General features: G+C 37.4%; 2 protein-coding genes and 1 pseudogene across 2 annotated transcripts; 2 read left to right on the forward strand and 1 right to left on the reverse strand.

Moving 5' to 3' along the window:
• Positions 1 to 908: 908 nt before the first annotated feature.
• Positions 909 to 4,607, forward strand: LOC137742694 (probable tetraacyldisaccharide 4'-kinase, mitochondrial). The gene is made up of 9 exons (XM_068482629.1): positions 909 to 1,156; positions 1,581 to 1,704; positions 1,821 to 2,057; positions 2,392 to 2,541; positions 2,678 to 2,887; positions 3,116 to 3,175; positions 3,525 to 3,605; positions 3,843 to 3,985; positions 4,262 to 4,607. Exons 1-9 carry the CDS (start codon positions 984 to 986, stop codon positions 4,263 to 4,265), a joined length of 1,182 nt encoding a protein of 393 aa, XP_068338730.1. The 5' UTR covers positions 909 to 983; the 3' UTR covers positions 4,266 to 4,607.
• LOC137742695 (lactoylglutathione lyase GLX1-like) lies at positions 3,999 to 7,215 on the reverse strand. Its single transcript, XM_068482630.1, has 9 exons — positions 7,093 to 7,215; positions 6,697 to 6,818; positions 6,459 to 6,586; positions 6,231 to 6,295; positions 5,907 to 6,119; positions 5,758 to 5,805; positions 5,331 to 5,441; positions 4,519 to 4,671; positions 3,999 to 4,285 (listed from the first exon to the last, which is right to left on the reverse strand). Exons 1-9 carry the CDS (start codon positions 7,162 to 7,164, stop codon positions 4,220 to 4,222), a joined length of 978 nt encoding a protein of 325 aa, XP_068338731.1. The 5' UTR covers positions 7,165 to 7,215; the 3' UTR covers positions 3,999 to 4,219.
• Positions 7,216 to 15,974: 8,759 nt separating this feature from the next.
• On the forward strand, positions 15,975 to 20,099 carry LOC137742895 (5'-adenylylsulfate reductase 1, chloroplastic-like; annotated as a pseudogene).
• The last annotated feature ends 506 nt before the right edge of the window (positions 20,100 to 20,605 follow it).

A 20,605-nucleotide genomic window follows, 5' to 3' on the forward strand; every position in this document is an offset into this window, starting at 1 on the left:
GGACCATCTTGATGGTGAAGGTCAATTTCATGGATAATTTGTGATAAAAACCCTTTTAAATATAATTACTGAGAACATAATCTTTTCAAGGTTTTGGTCTAAAGGATCATTTTTGGGTTCATTGTTTTCTGCACAATGGGTGCTTTTACAGGACTAAAAGGTCTAAGTTTCAAGCCTTATGAAATTGAACCAAGAATTAAACACTATTTATAAACATTGATCAATAAGTAGACACTATTCATGAAACTAGACCAATAAGTAGATACTATTTATGAAACTGATTCAATAAGTATAGACTATTTATGAAACGAAAACAAGAACCAGTCACTATTTCCAAAACTAAATCAATACGTGGAAACTATTTATGAAACTAGACTATACACTATTTATGAAACTGGATTAAGAATTAGACAATATTTGTGAAACATGACTAAGAATAAGACAATATTTATGAAAGATGACCAATAATTAGACATTATTTATGAAACCGGACCAAGAAAGAGACACTGTTTATGAAACAATATCAATTACTATACATTATTTATAAAACTGGACCTAATAACTAGGCACTATTTATGAAACATGACCAAGAACTAGACACTATTTATGAAAGTGGACCAAGAATTAGACACTGTTTATGCATTTGAACCAATAAATATTGTAGTACCGTTCAGTTTCATAAATAGTGTTTAGTTTCACAAACAATGTTTGTGATGGACACACAAGTCCCTCGCATCAAATTTTTATTATTATTAAAATTTTGTTATTTGCATTAAAATTTAAGTTATTTTGTAATTTTTATTAAATTTAAGAATTTTTCATTAATATTTAGTTTTTTATTAAATAAAATTATAATATGATTATTGATTAAAATAAACTTAGCACAAACATTTTGATGAAAATTCGCCTAAAAAAATAACTCCTCCATCTTCCCTCTCTTTCATGGACAGTGCTTCAGTGCTTGCTTGGCTTGGTCGTCTTCAATGGAGAAACTGAGGAAAGCGGTGAGCGAGATCGCCTACACTCAGGACCATACTAAGCTTACTCATCTTCACCGCTCTCTTATCCCTGTCCTCTCCTTCGCCTCCTCTCTCTACAGGCTCGCCCTCTCCCTCCGCCGCTCCTTCTACCACTATGGCCTCTTCACAAAGCACCGGTACTCTTCCAATCCCCGGTTCATTATTTATCTCTTGTTTGGATGCTCGGAAAATTGAAATACAATATCAATTTGTATCACATTCAAAAGTGCGTGCTCCAATTGTGCTACATTTTCTCACAGTTTCTCAGCAACCAAACGGTCCATAAAGTGTTTGTCTGTTGGTGTTGTTTAGAAGCTCAAATAATTAGATTATCTGGTTGAAACCCTAATGATTCGTTTCACTTAGGGCAGCTATTGCAACCAAATTCAAGCTTGAATTTCTGTTTATTTCCAAATTTTATTTGGGCTTTATGCGAATTTCTCCGAAATCAAACACTGTAGAATTTAGATGGAATCAATGCAGGGCCCTTGTTTGATATAATTATATATTTAGTTAATTGTTGATTTTAGCGATAATTAAAAGGGAGTTACTGATTTGAAGGTTACCGGTGCCAGTGATAAGTGTTGGGAATTTGACATGGGGAGGCAACGGGAAAACTCCAATGGTGGAGTTCATTGCGCGGTTTTTAGCTGATTCGGGAATTTCTCCTCTCATTCTTACCAGGGTACTTTATTTTGGTTTTTATGTCTATGAATTTTTAGGTGTTATTTAAAGTGTCAATGAATTTTCAAGTGACATTTCTGTAGTCTGACCCAAGATTTTGTGAAACGCCTCTGGTAGGGTTATGCTGGTGGGGATGAAGCTAAAATGCTTCGTAGGCATTTGCTTGGAAAGCCTGTGAAGATAGGTGTGGGTGCAAATCGGGCAGCTATCGCTGCCCATTTCTTTGAAAAATATGGTTATGTTGATCCTTACTCTACAAGTAAATTTGCTGATGGACTTAACCTAGGACAGAAAGTGGGAAATCATCCTAGTTCACAAAAAATTGGTGCTGTAGTTCTGGATGACGGAATGCAGGTATAGTTATATATTTTATCTCTATCCTTGATATGGGATGTGCCGAATGGCAAAGGAAGGGGGGCTTTTTATGGCTGTTCATTGAGAAGTTTGAGGGGCATGCCAAATTGGCCTAAATCAGACTTTAACTGTTTAACATATTTACATTTTAACATGTAGAGCTTCTTTTGCTCTGCTACTATTTTTAATTTTGTAAATATGTGTTCTGGATGCTAAGTCCATGAATCTGTAATCCAACTCCTAGTTGCTACTTTTTGTTACTTTTTCTTATAGTTGTCTTATGCTCATTGAGGTGCTATGCTCTTGCTTTATGCTATAAAAATTTGGAAGACAGCACTGGAGCCTGCAGCGTAATCTGGAGATTCTAATGATTAATGGATTAACACTATGGGGCAACTGTCACTTAACACCACGTGGACCGTTAAGGGAACCTTTGAATGCACTTAGACGGGCAGATGCTGCTGTGCTCCATCATGCAGATTTGGTATATAAACTGACCTTTTATTTCAAGGTTAAAAAAGTGGCTTAAAGATTATATGCCTTGGGTGCCCTTGGTAACTTTGTGTATGTTAGCCAGGGAAAGTCATTAATTGACAATTTTATGCTTGTGAATCTCGCAGGTTTCAGGACAAAAGCTCATAGATATAGAATTAATGCTAAGAGAAGTTAATAAATCTGTTCCAATTTTCTTCACTAAAATGGATCCCTGCTTTTTCTCCGACGTGGGAAATGTCAACTCCAGAAAACCTCTTACAGCTTTGTCTAACAGCATTGTATTATGTGTTTCTGCCATTGGTTCTGCAGATGCATTTGTGAAGGGAATGGAGAAAGTATTATACTCTTGCCCATCTCTCCTGTACATATATAATCATATTTTTGTGTGTTCTACTGATGATCAATTAAGTTTCAAATTTCCTTCTTGGAGGAGATTCCAAGAAGCTTAAAGGTCTTTTTTTTTTGGTCTTGCTACAATTTCTGTGGGTAAAATTTATTTCTTTAACCTTTGGTTTGTTTCTATTATCTGTGATTGTATCTCTAATGTGGATAACTTGCTGCAGATAGGAGCCTTCTATGTCGATCGACTTGAATTCAGTGACCACCACATATTTCAGCCCAAGGTACAATCTTCCTCTTCTTCGACATGAGATTATTGTCCTGTACAGTTTTTGTTCAACCAAATGTTGGAGAGACACCTTTATACCTTATATGCTTACTGCATAAGTAAAATGTAAAATTGTTGTGGGCTTTTTAGAGTCTGTGCTGCCTTTGCCCCTCCAAAAAATGTAAAGTATGTTATTCTTTGTGATTACCATCCAGTCTCGTCAATATAATCTAATTTCAATCTTCTGGTCAGACACAGGTAGATGGCGGGTAATGCTACATTAAAACAGAATATAGCCCGCAGGGTTGGTCAAATGTTGATTTGGAAGCTAACGTGGTGACTTCGTCTTTTTGTTGTGAATCTAGGATATGGAGATGATCAGGAAGAAACTAAGAGAACTGGAGGATGCATTTGGTTCCAAGCCAGTTGTTATAGTCACAGAAAAGGTAAAATAAACATTAATACTGGCAGGTGGCTTAAGCACAGCACTCTCTTTTTCTTGCTTGGTCGTTTCCTTTATCATACGATAATGTTATGTATATTGGTGAGAATTGTGGGAGGCATGTCTTCCCTTTCAATTGATGTAGGGTGGCGAGGTGTTGAAAATATGGATTGTTTAATCAAGATTGCTGACTACATCATTTCATTTTTCTTCTTTCTGAATTTAAATTTCATGCTATCAGGATTATGATCGAGACCCGGGGATTTTTAAGCATCTGGATCATTATGAAATCTTGGCACTCTGTTCTGAATTGAAGATCATACCTTGCGGCGAACGCACTGAAGATAGCTTCAAAAAGCTGTTGAAGGAGAGAAAACTTACAAGGTACAAACAGAATACAAGCTTGCTCATTTTTATTATTTTTTATTTGGACAAATACAGTTTGCTTGGTTACAGTAAGGCAAATGAATCGTTAACCTAGAAACAGAAAAGAACGGAAAAAAGAAAACCTAACAAGGATGCAGAGAAACAATTGGAGAAAGGGACATAAGTAGAACGAAAACATATTCGAATCAGGGCTTCTTTATTCAACTAGAAATACATGAGCAGTACCAAATGCTACGGATTTTGCTTTACCGCTCTTTCTTCAATTCTTTTCAGGTAGTCTTCATTGTCTACCAACACCTAGAGGGTTAACAAGAAATGTTTCTGTAAGCTTGCGCCCATAAAAAATAATATATCTTTGAGTTATGCAATGAAAGGAGGTTCATGTTGCCTTTGCCGGTTAACTCAAGCAGTGTGAAAGAGAGTGACGCAATGAGTTAGGACCAGGATATGTCCAGGTTTCAAATCTTTCCAACATAAAAGCATGAAAGAATCAAAGAATATAGTTTTCATGTTGTTTTCTAGTTCCTTACCGTTTCAAAGCCATCTGTATCAAGGAATGCTGTGATCTTGGTGTGAATTTTTGGGATTGGACCTGGTGGTCTTATTATTTTCCCTCCAACTTCCTGGATAACCAGTTTTGCAGCTGCTGCGCTCTTGTACACGTCATCAGTGCCAATAGCAACCTTCAAATACAATGTTGGACAAAAATAAAATTAGAACATAGAAATCCCTGACCAAGGATTAATTTTTAATTGCAGTCACTCAACAAAACCCTAGACACGAAGGGGCCAAACAGAGGGAGGTGGGATTAGGTGATGAGGATTCTCTCCGGATCCTCAAATCATGTTCGTTTATTGTACATCGTGCGATTAGTTTTTGTTAGGTACTATTTATACTTAATTTTAAATAAAAATATTTAAAATGATTTCTGTTCGCACGATGTATGATGAACGGACACGATATTTGGGATTAGGATTGGGGGTTTGGTGGGTTCGATAAATTTTTTTTTTTTTGGGGGGGGGGGGGGGGGGGGGGTGTTGGGTGGGTTTGAGGTAAATGTGTTTTTTTGGTGTTTTGGCTGTAGAGTTGACGTTATTCGGTTTTTAGACGCTAGAATTTAACCTTAATCAATGACTAGGAGGCGAGGCAAGTGTGTATTTTTGGTTTGTAAAGTAGAGAATGAGTCAAGAAAGTCAATAGACATCTTGATGAAACAAGGTCAACAGATTTTGGATTCTAATTTTTGGCCAAATCAAAGACAACGACTCAACGCGCTTTGCAATTTCTTTCATTTGTGTGTTTGACTGAATGAATTGCATAAATATGCATGGGTGTAGCTCACCTGTGCGTAACCATTTCCTCTCCTATATGCCGTCACATTATAATTGTATTTCAACTCGATCACAACTGTTTGAGTGAGATTGGATCCATACCCCACCATACCTACGGTATACTGCAACACAAAATAATGATTAATATAACATTTGTTGTGCATATATTACAAAGTAAAATGAATCCCGTTATCAGCACTGCAATTTAGTGGTTTTTCTCTTAACATGTAAGTAAGACATGTTTTAACTCTCCGTGATGAGTTTGGTACGAATTTATGATTATTCGAGTGAATGACAGTATTCTATATCAATTTATAGTTGGCTCATTATCTGGTTTAGTCCAAACTCTCACCACCAATGTCGTCATATAAAAGAAAGTATAAAACTGACCTAGAAGGTAAAAGAAAAAAATATATATTTACACGCACACATATATACCTGCTCTTGAGGGACGTCAAACTTTAGTAGTAGGTTCATGCCCAAGGACTGCACGTGGCGTTTCAGCAAAAAATGCAATTGTGTAAGCATTCTGATAATCATAGCTAAGAGGGAATAAGGGGGTTTATGAGAGAGTACGCAAAATCAACCTTGTTGTAGAACTCAATAGACCGATTTATATCAATAACATTAAGACATATATGAGAAAGTGGTTCTGGAGTTGGCGGCCTCTGGAGGAGCTCGAAACTGTAGCCGTCGGGATCGTTCATGAAGGCGTAAACGGTACCCCCCCCTACGAGGGGCCCGGGTTCACGAGTGATCTCACCGCCACTGGCTCGAACTTTTTCAACCGTGTTATAAATCTGAAGGTTGATACAAACACACAGAAACGAAAATGTTAACCAAACGGTCACCACTCCTCAAAGTTTCAAACTTATTATTCAGCGAGAGTTAATGAACAATATGATACATACATCTTGAGTTGCAATTCCAAAGTGACTAAAGGCTGTTCCGATGTCTAGCTTGTCCGTTGCGTTGTCTGCGAATTAAGATCGTATGACTAATAAATCAGTATTTGCTAGTACATACACGCATAAAATATTAGGGTTTCTTTAAGAGTTCAATTGCCTCCTATGTGTATATATATTAATATATGTTTTGATCAATTTAGACAAAGTTTTGGAGTGAAGAAATTAACATACGATGCCATGTGAGCCCTATCACAAAGTGAGATTCTTCAGGTCCAAACCCAACGATTGCATTTGAGTATTTTTCTTCTGGGAAATCTTTTCTACTCAATACTTTCAATCCAAAAAGTTCTGTGTAAAACCTGAGAAATAATATTTTGAGAAAAAAATTAATTAATTATGTATTAAAACAAGCTTAACCTGAAACGAATTTGCATGCATGCAAGAATACTTTGCCAAATTAAAGACATACTTAATGGTGCGATCAAGATCACTAACTCTGATATTAGCACGCAGGAAACGACGACTATCCTTCTGTACCCATTCTAGCACATCGTCATGGGGTACTGCCCGAGCTGCCATACTTGATCCCATCTGATCATTAACATATATAGATGATGTTCATTAATCACCTCAAATAATTTAATTATTAAATATTGACTAATTGAGATATCAGTATTTTTATAGAATGAGGAAAACCAGAATTTTGAACAACTAATAGTATCGATATTCGTCCAAAAGTATGCCATTAACGATTCTAAATATGAATAATCTGGATAAATAAGTTGCTTAACTAGTTATAAAAACTTGAAAAATCTAAAAAGATGATCCTGATGACGTATTAGCTAGGTTACCACAGACAGCTTACCAAAGAGAGGAACAGAAGAATACCACACACCAATTGCTCGGACTTGATCACCATCGTTGTATAAATGTACATATATTTTCTTGGACTATAAGGAAAAGGTTCAAATGAAAGTATGTGATAGTTCCAAACTTCCAAAACTTGTATATATTCAGAACGGTTGTCGCTTATTTATAACTCTTGGGTTTTTCTGACTTTTCTTCGATTGAAAATTATTGCATTGAATAATTCTCTCTCATGCCAAGTATTTTCATGATTTTGGTCAAATTATATGAAGTTGAGAAGTTCTTTCGTCCATCGTTTGACTTGGCTAGGCATGCACGATCTAGATAATTAGTTGTATTAAAAGAATCTGATGATGTTCATTTACTATGTAAAAATTAATTTTACATAAGGCGAAAAGGAGGCCATACATTTGATTTTTTACACTAAAGATAAGTGCATGATGAATCTTTTACGGTATTAATAGCTAGCAACTCTCAAAGTAAAAGACAATATTTTTATTTGGGTTGGCCGACGTGTTAAAAAGAGTTAGTAATTATAACAATATTGCTGTAGTAATATGGGTAATGAGTACGATATGTATTGATACAATGAGTTCAAAATATTGAGCTCAATTAGAATCACTCTCATAGAACTCAAATTTTCTAGCCTATTGTAGACTTAGATTATTCCGAGCCCCACCTCTGTTGCCGTCGCACGAACCATTTATGATGATCGCGTCTGGGTGGATTGTGGTTTGATTCCTATAAAATTGGAATAAACTCAATTTTCTAGCTCATTGTGGAAGGCATGAAAACTACTAAAAGAATAACCTTTATATAAAGAAAAGTTGTTATTGACGCTTCAAAAAGGTCATCGTGCACTCATTTTTTTATTAAAACACAAAAGGACAAATATACATGGAAGAGTGCAAGATGATCTTGTTAATCTGTAGTATATATGATAAAAACACAAAATTGTACTAAACTAGGTTCACAGAAGATACATATGAGCTAATTTTATTAAAATTCTTGTGCGTATCGAGATGCTCCTTGATTTTGTCGTGGAAAGGGGTTTGTCTTAGCATTTTATGATAAGTTGCGATGGCTTTAGGACACTTTCTTTCGAAGAAAATGACATAGATAACTAGCGAACCACTACAATAGAATATAACGGGTCTAGTCCCTTAAATTGAAAAAGCTGCTTTACACTACGTGTCTTCTGGATATAGTTGTGGTTAGTATGTGCATGTGGTGCCAATGGTGGTTTATAGATATGGAGAATATCTATATGTTCCATTGGAAACCCGGAGGTTGTCGTGGGTTTGGTAGACTCACTAGGATCTCGCCTGATGAAGTACACCGTGGATGAGTCAGTCGTATTGTTTTTCTTGTACCATCAGATGACATGTTGCTATCTACAACAATGTCGGGCATGGAGCAAACCCCGCGACATGTAACATGAGATGAGTTTGGTAACTTTCTTATAGTGAGAACTTCATAAAAAAAAATAAAATGAATTTTTCATTCTTGCATGTCTACAAAACTCTGCAAATAATCATTGTATCATGACAAGGTTATTTGATGTTGTACTCTAACTTAAGCCACTACAGTGGCAAAAGATTTTAGAAGATCTTAGTAGCATCGAGGGGATTCTTTCTAAGGTCCAATTGCTATTATTTGAAGGTTATACTAAGGAGTACTGTGTTGCAACTCACCTATTCGCCCAAAGAGTACTAAGCTTACGATCTCGTATGATAATTGGATCGATAGTAGGCAGGTGTTCCCAAAACGAATCCAGTGTTTGCTACGGTTGCAGCTTCTGGTTTTCCACATAATGTATTTGTTGTGCTCAATTACAGCAAGTTTGCTAGCGATATCCATGGCTACTTAAAGTTCTTTCTTGCAGACTTCTACGTTCCATTTTGCCAAAGAGAGACCGAAAGAAGCTTTTATTTATAGGTGTTGGAGGTCCTTAACCCTTTTTTTATTAGGCTATTTTGGTTTCATAACATGGATAATTTCAAACCTGATTTTTCATGAATATTGAACCCAATCACTAGATTTTAGTACGCTCAATAATTCTCCTTTGAGTACGAAAGACTCCCACAAGAGCGAATAGTGAATAGTCCTTTAATTTTTTGTGGGTATTGCCACATAACCCTGATCACAAGATCGATGGAGACCTTCTTGATTCATCTTAGGTTCTTCAAGCACTCTTAGACAAAACTCTTCTATTGGTTTTTAACCAGTACGTCACAATATTGAATGAAACCCTTACTTATATAGAGTACCTACATACTTGTCGTAATGTCTTTTATATCAGCGACTCAACACTAGTTACTTCTTCTAAAAGACATAGCATGTGACCTTTGTGGATTGCCAATGCCTAATTGGAAATCCTACGATCATGAACTTTTAGGAAATGAGTATGAGAGAGAAAGCTCTCATGAATCTAACTTCTTTAGATTACACTCTCTATTACATATTCATATGGACTCATTGCTTAAGCATATAACTTTTAACAAGACAACTATATATATATATATATAATCTTTTGTTCTTTAATTATTAAATGGGGCTTTTAGATTCAGGTCCAAAAATTAATCTTATGATTGCTTTTTGGGGCTTTGAAATGCCCATAAAATTCATCTTATGATTGCTTTTTAGGGCAGATTTTTAACAATCTCACTTGGTTATTATGAAATTTGATTTTGTACATATAACTTTGAAATTTTTATTGAGTAGTACTGAACAATAGAGATTGATATGGCCCAAGCATTTGATGAATTCACCATACTCCAAATGTCTATGCCTAAATCCTTAATTATTCTTCTTAGTAAGGAGTATGATTTTCTTTCCTCCAACTCACCTTCCCTCCCGTTCATTCCTCTCTCACTTTCTTCTTTTTCTTTTTATCTATAAAGAAGTCAATACCAGAAGTTGACATGGTTTAATCGTGACCGTTCAAATAGAAGGAACTATAGGGGAGGGGAATTTAGAGAAGAGAGAATCCTATTCATTTGAATAAATGAGAGCCTCTCCACATTGTTTCTTAATTGTACGACACTCTAAATACTTTTATTTGCAAGGAGGGTGATTCAATAAGTGCAAAAGGGCAACGTATTACACTGGCTAATTGCCGACACCGCATTCTTGATGTTTACCATATCGTCATGCTTCTGGTTGTCGTCCACCGCGTTGCTAATAAAAAAAGAGAGGGAATGGGAGTTGTAGACCCTTTCCAACTTTAGGAAGAGAAATAGTACTAGATTGAGATTCATTGACTAATGAATGTTCATAACTATTTTGACCATTATCATCTGAATATATTTATTGAATAATTCAAAAAAAAAATTAAAAAATGACTATTCAATTGGGATTTTTTTTTCTCAATACAACAAAATAATAATAAATGGGATTTGGAGTGATCTTAATATTTTTTTACAAATTCAGAGTATTCAATCAGGATTTTATGTGATTCTCTGAAAATTTATGAGGAGTCGAAAATAATTCCAAAAATTCACAAGACAACATGTGGACCTTTTACTTTAGAAAGACAAGATTGCCTTAATTAAATGGACAAGGCTGTTAAGCGTCCCTACACGCAGCTCAACATGCCTATAAGTTCTAGCAGCTGACTACGACTGCTCAAAACTCCCCTACTCGTGACAAAGAAAAGTCAAAGGCATTAAAGATAAGATTAATTACCACATTCTGTCTTTAACACATTCCCAATTGAAGACAAACTATTTCAAGTAACTAATCCTAATCACATTTAATCTGAGATATTTTCACCATTATCCCAAGATATTATTTACATAATATATTGAGAATATTCTCATAAAAATCCAACCCTAGGTCGGTCACCTTATCTATAAATACCATATTTCTACACCAAAATTCGATAAGCTTTTCTACATATAGAAACCCTAAACACTCACTCTTTTTAGAGAGACTAACTTAGGCATCAGAGATCCATTGACCAAAATCCCCCACTATCGTGGGCGCGTGAGGCTTTTGGTCTTTGATCAAAATTGTTGATTGTTTTGCATGTGAATTTTCATCAAGACTGAAGACGGCATAAACTTGCATCAACAAATTGGTGCTTTCATTGATAGTTTGATTTAAACGCTTGAAGAAAACCCTCGCATTCAACGTTTCTAATTTTTCCTTCATCTGTAGATTTTCCCACACGTTCCTACTCCTAGAATTTTTATATAATTTTTTGAATAGCCATAGGAAGAAATACGATGACGGGAAATTTAGAAACCATAACGAATGAAACTTCTTACATTCAAGGATTTAGACAGGAGAGTGAAGAGGAACACTACCTCTGCGAAGCCATACCACTGTTGTAGCCACTTCTTAGTAGCCCACGGCAAGGACCACTACCTAGCAGCCATCATTGGGCCACCAAACAGCACCCCACCTCGCTGCCTTAATACCTGCAAGCCACTGGCAAGAGGCTTAAACTACAGCAGCTACCACATCACACATAGGGCAAGAAGGCCAACCCATTGTAGTAACTGCAGCAGTAGGCCACGTAGGCCAAACAACGCAAGCTTAAGCTAAGCCATGATGCGTGCAGCGCAAGCTAGGGGGTAGACGACCCATGCGCAAGCCTTGCGCATGGCCTAGCCAGCCAAATAGGCTGTCCCGCGTTGTGACCTGCTATAACTACCCATCCCACGACCGAGACCATTTCAGGCGATTTAGATTTCGACCACCGGACCGATGATTGACTCAGGGATATTTTCTCCCTATATTTTCGCAGGTATACCCGTTCAAGGCCCAAGTTTTGTACCTGCAGCTTATTACACTTCAACCATATGTGGAGATGTCTATTATTTAAACCCTTCCACCCCAAATGACGAACATCACTTGTCCCAGCAGGTTGCTGACAAAACCAGTGCTTTCCCGCATGAGACAACCTTGGTGAATAAGCTATTTGAGCACATCGAGATGCAGCGCGTCTTAGATGAGGTGTTCAGAAATAGAACAAGGGCAGATGATCGTGACTTTTTCTAGTGACGTTCTTGCAAGTAGTCTCTCTGTCTGCCATGAACCGAGCGTTTAGGCAATGTATACTCTTGTCTTGGCCCTCATGAAAACTTTCTCTCCTACCTTAATACACAGAGAAACGTTCATTCCCGACTCAACCCACAAGTTAGTGTGCACTATAGGTTGGGTTCACACTCTGATGAGCACTCTAGACATTTCATGTAAAACATCCACACGAAGTTAGGCCTAAGAGGATATCCTCCTATGAGGCACTGGAGTAAGCAACTGCACGATGGGCCAAGGGAAGCACGAGAGCAGTTCGTCTCGAGTTTAACTGGAAGCCCACGCCAAACGCGACAACCAATTATTCACTCACCAGCTACAAACAAACCACATGCACCACAACTGCAACACGGACGGACAGAACATGCATAAGAGTAACATAGACCAGCAGGTCAACACCGGGGGTAGCCGAAGGCTTCGCTGCCCTAGCAGAGGGAAATTTAGGAGGAAGTACAAAGGCTTATAGCAGAGCAGTTCCGCATAATCCTTCTCGCGATTGACCTACCGATGCAAGCTTTTTTTCAAGGCGATCAGGAAGGCACGACGAAACAAATGTAATGACGAAGTGTGAGAAAACATTACAGGACTTGAAGAAGTACCTGACACGGTCTCCTTTACTATCCAACTTAAAAGCAATGAAGGACTTATACATCTATTTTGTGGTATCTTAACTAGTAGTGAGCCCTACCCTCATACGAGAAGAGTTAGGGACCCAATTATTTATATTCCACATTTCAAAAGCTCTCCTCGATGAGGGAAAAAGATACCCAAAAATTAAAACTTTGATTTTGGCACTAATTATTGCAACCCAGAAGCTCAAATTGTACCTTTAGTCACCCAATCCAAACGCGTGACAATAAAGTCATAGAAATTAACGGACATTTCAACTAACGCAACAACTTAGCCCGAAGGCACGCTGGGGGCAAATGAGCACTAAAAGGGCGCATTAGCCCAACCTGCAGGAGAGTTCCTCCAACTACCAGGGATTAGAAGCATGCATTGTTCTCATTACCTAGACGGTTCCTTACACGGAGCAACCCAGCGCTAACAGTTCAGCATTGCCTCTCGCTATGTACAACTCAGCCCTTAAACGACCCAATATTACCAGTTGATCAAGCTAGCCTTAGCTATGTAGCTCCAACTGCGCCTATCATGCACAACGATTCCTATTCATGCCAAACTTGTCCTGCGACTCTCTGCAGCGCCGATTCATGCTCCATGGCTCCCAGCTGCGCTAATCAGGCCAACAACATTACTAACTTCAAAGCATCCAGCAACAGAGCAAAATACGAGGTTTTATTAGCAGCCCTATGCTGGCGAAAAACTTAAGGGGTGAAGAAGCTTGCAATCCATTCAGATTCTTAGCTAATCACCAATCAAACATCTGGGGAACACAAGGCAAAACATTCAAGGATGGCACAACACTTGGATCAAGTTTGGGAGTAGTGCACGACGTTCCCCACTCACACCCTTATGCGGGATCCACTAGTGGTTAGTCGAATAAGACCTCACAACTAATGATTGATTCAGTTGTCTAGCAATCCATATTTCCTCAGCTGTACTCACAACAATGACTTTCATGCTCTCTAATGTGAGAGGGTAAACTGATCCCCCGACACCTATCTGGGTATGCTGTTCCATGCTTTTTAGTGTGAGAGGGTAAATCAATCCCCTGACACTCATCTGGGTAAGCTCTTCAATGCGAGAGGGTAAACGAATTCTCCAACACCCATATGGGTAAGTTTTCAAGTACGAGAGAGTAAACTAATTCCCTGACACCCTCTGGGTAAGCTCTCTAGTGCAAAAGGGTAAACTATTTCTCTAACACCTATCTACGTAAGCTCTCTAGTGCGAAAGGGTAAACTAATTCATCGACACCATTTGGGTAAACTCTCGAGTGCGAGAGGGTAAACTAATTACTCGACACCCATCTGGATCTACTCTCCAATGCGAGAAGGTAAACAAATTCCTTGATATCCATCTGGGTACGCTCCAGTGTGAGAGGGTAAACTAATTCTCCGAACCCATTTGAGTTTGCTTTCTAGTGTGAGAAGGTAAACTTATTCCCCAACACCCATCTTGTTAAGCTCTCTAATGCAAGAGGGTAAACTAATTCCCCGACACTTATCTAGGTATGCTCCCCAGTACGAAAGGGTATACTAATTCTTCGACACCCATCTGGGTTTACTTTTCAGTGGAATGAGGAAAACTGCCCATGAATTTTCACACTAGTCATTTTTTTATGTGATTAGTTAACGATTTTCATATCCCACATATATTTATCATGTTATGTAGGCCATGTAGCTCAAATGATCGAATGCTCAAAGACCAACTAAGCAGCAAATGGTTAGGGGGCAGTAGCTCATGGTGAATGCAATAACTCAATGTCCCAAGAAGCCAGAACTCAAGACCATAGTGACTCCGTGGGATCGTCTGCTTTTGTCTAAGCAGTGTACCCAACCAACAGTTCTATGGCTAAAAGCTTCGCAAGACGCTTAAAGCAAGCAAAGTTTCAAGAAAAACAAAGGTAAAGTAAGGCGAAGAAAGCAGTTTATTAAATTTCTAGCAAATTGATAAACTTGCACAAAGGTTGCCAAAATCCGAAACAAGAAAAACAAAGCATGACTACTCATTTAGCAGCTTGGATGACCTTGGGCTCTCCAGCAACCATCCTGCCTTCATTAGCCACTTTGCACTTAACAGTTTGTTCATCCAACACTTCATCTTCAGTAGCTCCATCCTCGACTGCTTCATCTATGGTAGTTGAGAAATCAAATTTAAGTAGTTCCCCTTTCTTAGCAAGCAGCACAAATGTGGCAGCAGCAAAGAGAGCATACTGTGACGTCTCTTTTTTGCCAACAACCTAGTAGGTGTGAGGGCATTTATAGAGCAAAAAAAATCCCAAAAATTCACAAGGCAACACGCGGACCTTTTACTCAAGAAAGACAAGATTGCCTTCATTAAATGGGCAAGGCTCTCAAGCGTCCCCACGCGCATCTCAACATCCTTGTAAGTTCTAACAGCTGACTATGACTGCTCAAAGCTCCCCTGCTCGTGGTAAGGAAAGTTAAAGGCATTAAAGATAGGATTAATTACCCAATCCTATCTTTAATACATTCCTAATTGAAGACAAACTATTTCAAGTAAATAATCCCAATCACATTCAATCTGTTATATTTTCACCATTATCCCAACATATTATTTACACAATATCTTGGGAATATTCTCACAAAAATCCAACTATAGGGCCAGCCTCTCTATAAATATACTATTTCTCCACCAAAATTCGTAGGCTTTTCTACATACAGAAAACCTTAAACACTCATTCTTTTCAGAGAGACTAACTTAGGAATTGGAGATCCATTGACTAAACACCCCCCCCAACCCCACTCATTGTGGGCTCGTGAGGTTTTTGGTCTTTGATCAAGGGTGTTGATTGTTTTATAGGTGCATTTTCGTTAAAACTGAAGACGGTGGAAATTTGCATCGACAATCTAGGTGTATTCAATCAGGATTTTAAATGAGTTTATAACATTCTAGGTGCATTCAATTAGAAATTATTTTTAAAGGATTTTAAAAAGTTGGAGAATTCGAGGGAATTGGAGAGATTTCATAATGTATTTTAATCATTCTCAAATCTTACCGCTCTCCCTCATAATATGAGGGATTAATTTTTTTTTTTTTTTTGAGAAAAGAAAATGATGGAACTCACTCAAAACTTTACATAGAATCTCTAGAAGTCAATTAAACTCCATCAAAATTCATAAATTTATAAATGCACTAAAATACCTCAACATAAGAATTGAATACACCTCCAAAGTATGTCCTCAATTAGGGATGGCAAAAATACCTGTAGGTGTGAATAACCTCAGGAATTTGCACTTTTTAAATCAAATGTGACGGATATGGTAAGAGAACCCTCCATCACGAAACCGTACTGTAATGGTTATATTATATCAAACATATGTGATTTTTTATGATCTAGAGATTTTCTTTTTCTTTGTTCAAACTTAAAGAGTCATTTTTGTAGTATTTAATGTTGCTTATATTATTATATGATGTGTTTCATTTTGTTTAAATACAAATAATATAATTAAAGTAATTTTTTTTATTATTCTAACAAGAAAAAGCATTTCAATGAAGGTTGATGGTTCCCGACCTGCCCCATTGTCAGCCGTTGCCTAGTCATAGTATTCATCATAATTGAATACTAGATTCAGTACACACTGTATGATCTAAAATTTTAAAAGGAATTTTAATTTATCAATGTTAGATTATGTCAAATAAATTAGTGGATCGGAGAAGTTTGAAAATGTGGAAAAGAAAAGTAGATTTAGGATGGAAGTTTGAAAATGTGGAAAAGAAAAGTAGGTTTAGGATGCAAATGTGAGAGATAATGAGTTTACGGTATTGATAAAGTAACATGGTTGTGAGGTTGAAAAACAAAAAAACAAAAACTTGTTTGTGGAAAATTACTTTAATTCCCATATTTTTACTTTCCTAATTTATTTTTGTTATATATAAAAAGGTATAATAATAATTTTATTCGTTTTTTCAATTGACAACTAGAATTTTATTAATATGTAATTTAAATTTTATAATATGCTATTCACACATTTTTTTTAACTTTATACACACTCCTAAATTTTTATATAAAAGAATACTTTATCGGTCTAATGACTTCTAATGTTTTTGGGCCTTGCTAATGGTATTCCCATGGACTTTGTAGTATAACCTTTGTTTGGTTTGGGCTTGGCCCGTCATAATAACAAGTTTAATTTTATTTTATCATTATTATAAACGCTCATAGAAGATGAAATTACGAGACAAAGATTTAGGGCAAAATGAATAAGGGAAGGCCTAGAAAGATTTGGAAATAGACTCTAAAAAAAGACTTGGAGTACTTAGGTCTAACGAAAGACGTGGCACAAAGTCGAGTACCGTAACGTTCTAGGATTCATACAGCTAAAACTTTGTTGTTGTTTGAAATAGGATAATATTGTGGACACTAAAATTTTAAACTAAATGATATATCACAAATATAAAATAAACATATTAATCAATAATTAAATAATCATCAATAACCACATTATTTAATCTATAAAATTTAATTTAAAATTTTAAGCTTCTTAGTTTAAAAATAAAATAGTAAAGGCTTCATGAACGAAATCGCGTCCCTCTGAAAATAAAATAGTGGAGACTTCAGGAACGAGATCGCGTCCAGGTTCAATGAATCGTGACATTCGTCAACCGCTTCCGTTACCGCATTTTAACGCTTTTCCCCTGTGCTCTCCACGCTAACACATTACGCAGACTCGCTCTCTCTCTCTCTCTCTCTCTCTCTCTCTCTCTCTCTCTAAGCATTCAGATTTCTCTCATGGCTTTCTTAGCTCCGCCTCCTTCCACCCAATCTTTGCTTCGCGCTTCGCTCTTCGCTCTCTTCCCACGAACCCAAAGGTAATCTCGTAACACTCTCCCCCTCTTTTAATTTTTTTTTTTTTTTGCAACTTTTTTGTATTTATTTATTATTGTTGTTGAAATGTACGTGGTTCGTTATCATTTGCCTGTCTGAGCTGACTCTGATCTCATCGACTTCACTTGTTGGTTATGAAATTTGAATTGAATTGGTGCTCATGATCATGCAATGTGAAATGTGAATGCCCAAATGATTAATTTGCTTAATTTTTTATTTAAGTTTTGATTCTTTGGGATTGAATTCTGAGAAATTGAGTTTAAAATTTGTGGGTTTTTGTAGTTTTCTGCTTTGTTCTTTAATTTGTTTAATTGAATTTGAATGGGATTTAATGCATTTTTTGATTTGTTATTTCAAACACATTAGCTCAATGGACATCTTCTTTGAATCCGTCAGATCAATTCTCGTTTCAATCGACGGCTAGGGCCGCTTGCCGGAGACCATCATTGGCAAAACCCCTTTCCGCAGAATGGGAAAGGAGCAAATCAGTTGTTCCCCTTGCTGCAAAAGTGGCATCTCCAGGTATAATGTGCTTACTGGTAACTGTTTTGTCATTGTGAAAAGCTTGAAATTAATCTTTTCGTTTTCTCATCGACGTGAAGGAATTGTTGGGGTTATTGTAGAGGTTGGCAACAACATAGTAGGAGAGGATTACGAAAAACTGGCAAATGAGTTGGAAACTGCTTCCCCACTTCAAATCATGGAGAAGGCTCTTGACAAAATTGGGAATGACATTGCCATCGCTTACAGGTTATTTCACCTTTTGTAGTGCTAATTTCTTGATTTGGTAAAGAAATTAAATTACTAAAAACTGAAATGTGCCCACCATGGGGCTCGAACCCACCAACTGAGCTAGACGGGCTTGTTATTTGTAATACTATTCAGTCTCTTCTACATAGTGTTTATCGAGCCTATTCTCTCAAGTAAAATGTTTCAATTTAGACAGTTTTACTTTTACTGGGGTTTATAATCATTTACAATGAACACTTAAATTTAGTTAATGTTCATTTGTGCAGTGGAGCTGAGGATGTCGCCTTGGTCGAGTATGCCAAAATAACAGGTCGGCCCTTCAGGGTATTCAGCCTGGATGCTGGGAGGCTTAACCCGAGACATAGCAGTTTTTCAACACTGTTGAGAAGCACTATGGCATTCGCATTGAATACATGTTCCTGGATGCTGTTGAAGTTCAAGCACTAGTGCAAGGCAAAGGACTGTTCTCATTCTCTGAAGACGGCCATCAGGAGTGCTGCAGGGTAAGGAAGGTTAGGCCTTTAAGGCGAGCCCTTAAAGGTCTCCGTGCCTGGATCACTGGGCAGAGAAAAGACCAGTCTCCTGGCACAAGAGCTGAAATCCTGGTCGTCCAGGTGGACCCATCCTTTGAAGGAATTGATGGTGGAATTGGAAGCTTGGTAAAATGGAATCCTGTTGCCAATGTGGAAGGCCATGACATATGGAACTTCCTCCAAGTCATGGATGTTCCTGTCAATCCTTTGCACTCACAAGGTTACATTTCAATCGGGCGTGAGCCATGCACAAGGCCGGTGCTGCCAGGGCAGCATGAAAGGGAGAGAAGATGGTGGTAGGAGGATGCTAAGGCAAAGGAATGTGGCCTCCATAATGGAAATATCGAACAAAAAGCGGCACTGCACCTCAACGGCTATGGAAATGGGATGTCGACCACAAATGGGGAGTGCCAATATCCCAGACATCTTTAACAGCAAGAACTTGGTTTCCTTGAGCAGGACTGGGATAGAGAACCTGGCTAGATTGGAAAACCGAAGTGAACCTTGGCGGCTTGTTCTTTATGCACCATGGTGCCGTTGCTGGGGGGTGAATACTATTCGTAATTTGTTGCCATGGGTTAAGCCAAAAGTTGGTTTACTCTGACACTAAACTTGATTCTTTTCCGGATTTTTCTATGTTGAATTAGCTGAGAATCTGGCAGAAGCAGGGGTAAAGGTGGGTAAGTTCAGGGCTGACGGGGAACACAAGGAATATGCACAGCGAGAACTGAAGTTGGGGAGCTTCCCAACAATACTCTTCTTCCCCAAACACTCATCAAAGCCCGTCAAGTATCCATCGGAGAAGAGGGATGTAGCATCGTTGTTGGCCCATGTGAATGCCCTCCGGTGAGAACTCAATGCACCTGTAACTGTAACGGGAAAGCACCAGCACAAGTAACTGTTCGTGTTAGTCTTAGACAAGGTTAGGCAGTCTTATCGGAATATCAATGGAAGTGTTGATGGTGTACTTATCTTAGGCAGAGTAGGCATGCAATGTAAATACGGTGGTAAGGTCAATCGTTTCGTCGATCTCTGCCGCATGTTTCGCTGAATAAAAAGACTGGTGTTATCTTTTGTAAAACCATCCTTTTGGAGCTGAATAGTGGATTCCATCTGCCTATTCAGAAGTTTGCAGTCAACGAACGTGATCAAAAGCCTTGTAGTGTAAACCTTGGGAAACAAGTCAACTTTTTAATATGCAAATCCTGCCCGTGAAAATTAAGTTCTTAAATTATATTTTTTTTTGAAAATAAGTCCTTAAACTCATTATTATTAAGTTCCTAAATTATATATATATATATATATATATATATTTTTTTTTTTTAAAAAAAAAAATAAGCCCTTAAACTCATTATAGTAAACATATTTAATTCTCAGCCGGATAATATTTCAATTATCAAATCGGCTCATTACTCTTTAATATGTGAAAACCTCTTGGCAGATCAAGATTGAGTGTTCCAAATAAAGCCTCATCTTGGATATGCTTAGAATGCAAGTTGGATCGGAATTTCTGATTGTGTCATTAAAGTTTTTGTCTGAGAATTTTCGAAGGAAAATGATTTTCACATCTTTTTAGCTTTTCACACGTTCTTTTTTATTTATGGCTATCTGATTGAATAAATCAAACGGAATCAACGGTTAAGATTAAATAGGGATATATAAGAGGCTAAAACGGTTAAGATTTAGCCTCATTAAATCAATGTTTATTCACA

This window comes from Pyrus communis, chromosome 8 (genome assembly GCF_963583255.1).
Source record: "Pyrus communis chromosome 8, drPyrComm1.1, whole genome shotgun sequence".
Lineage (NCBI taxonomy): Eukaryota > Viridiplantae > Streptophyta > Magnoliopsida > Rosales > Rosaceae > Pyrus > Pyrus communis.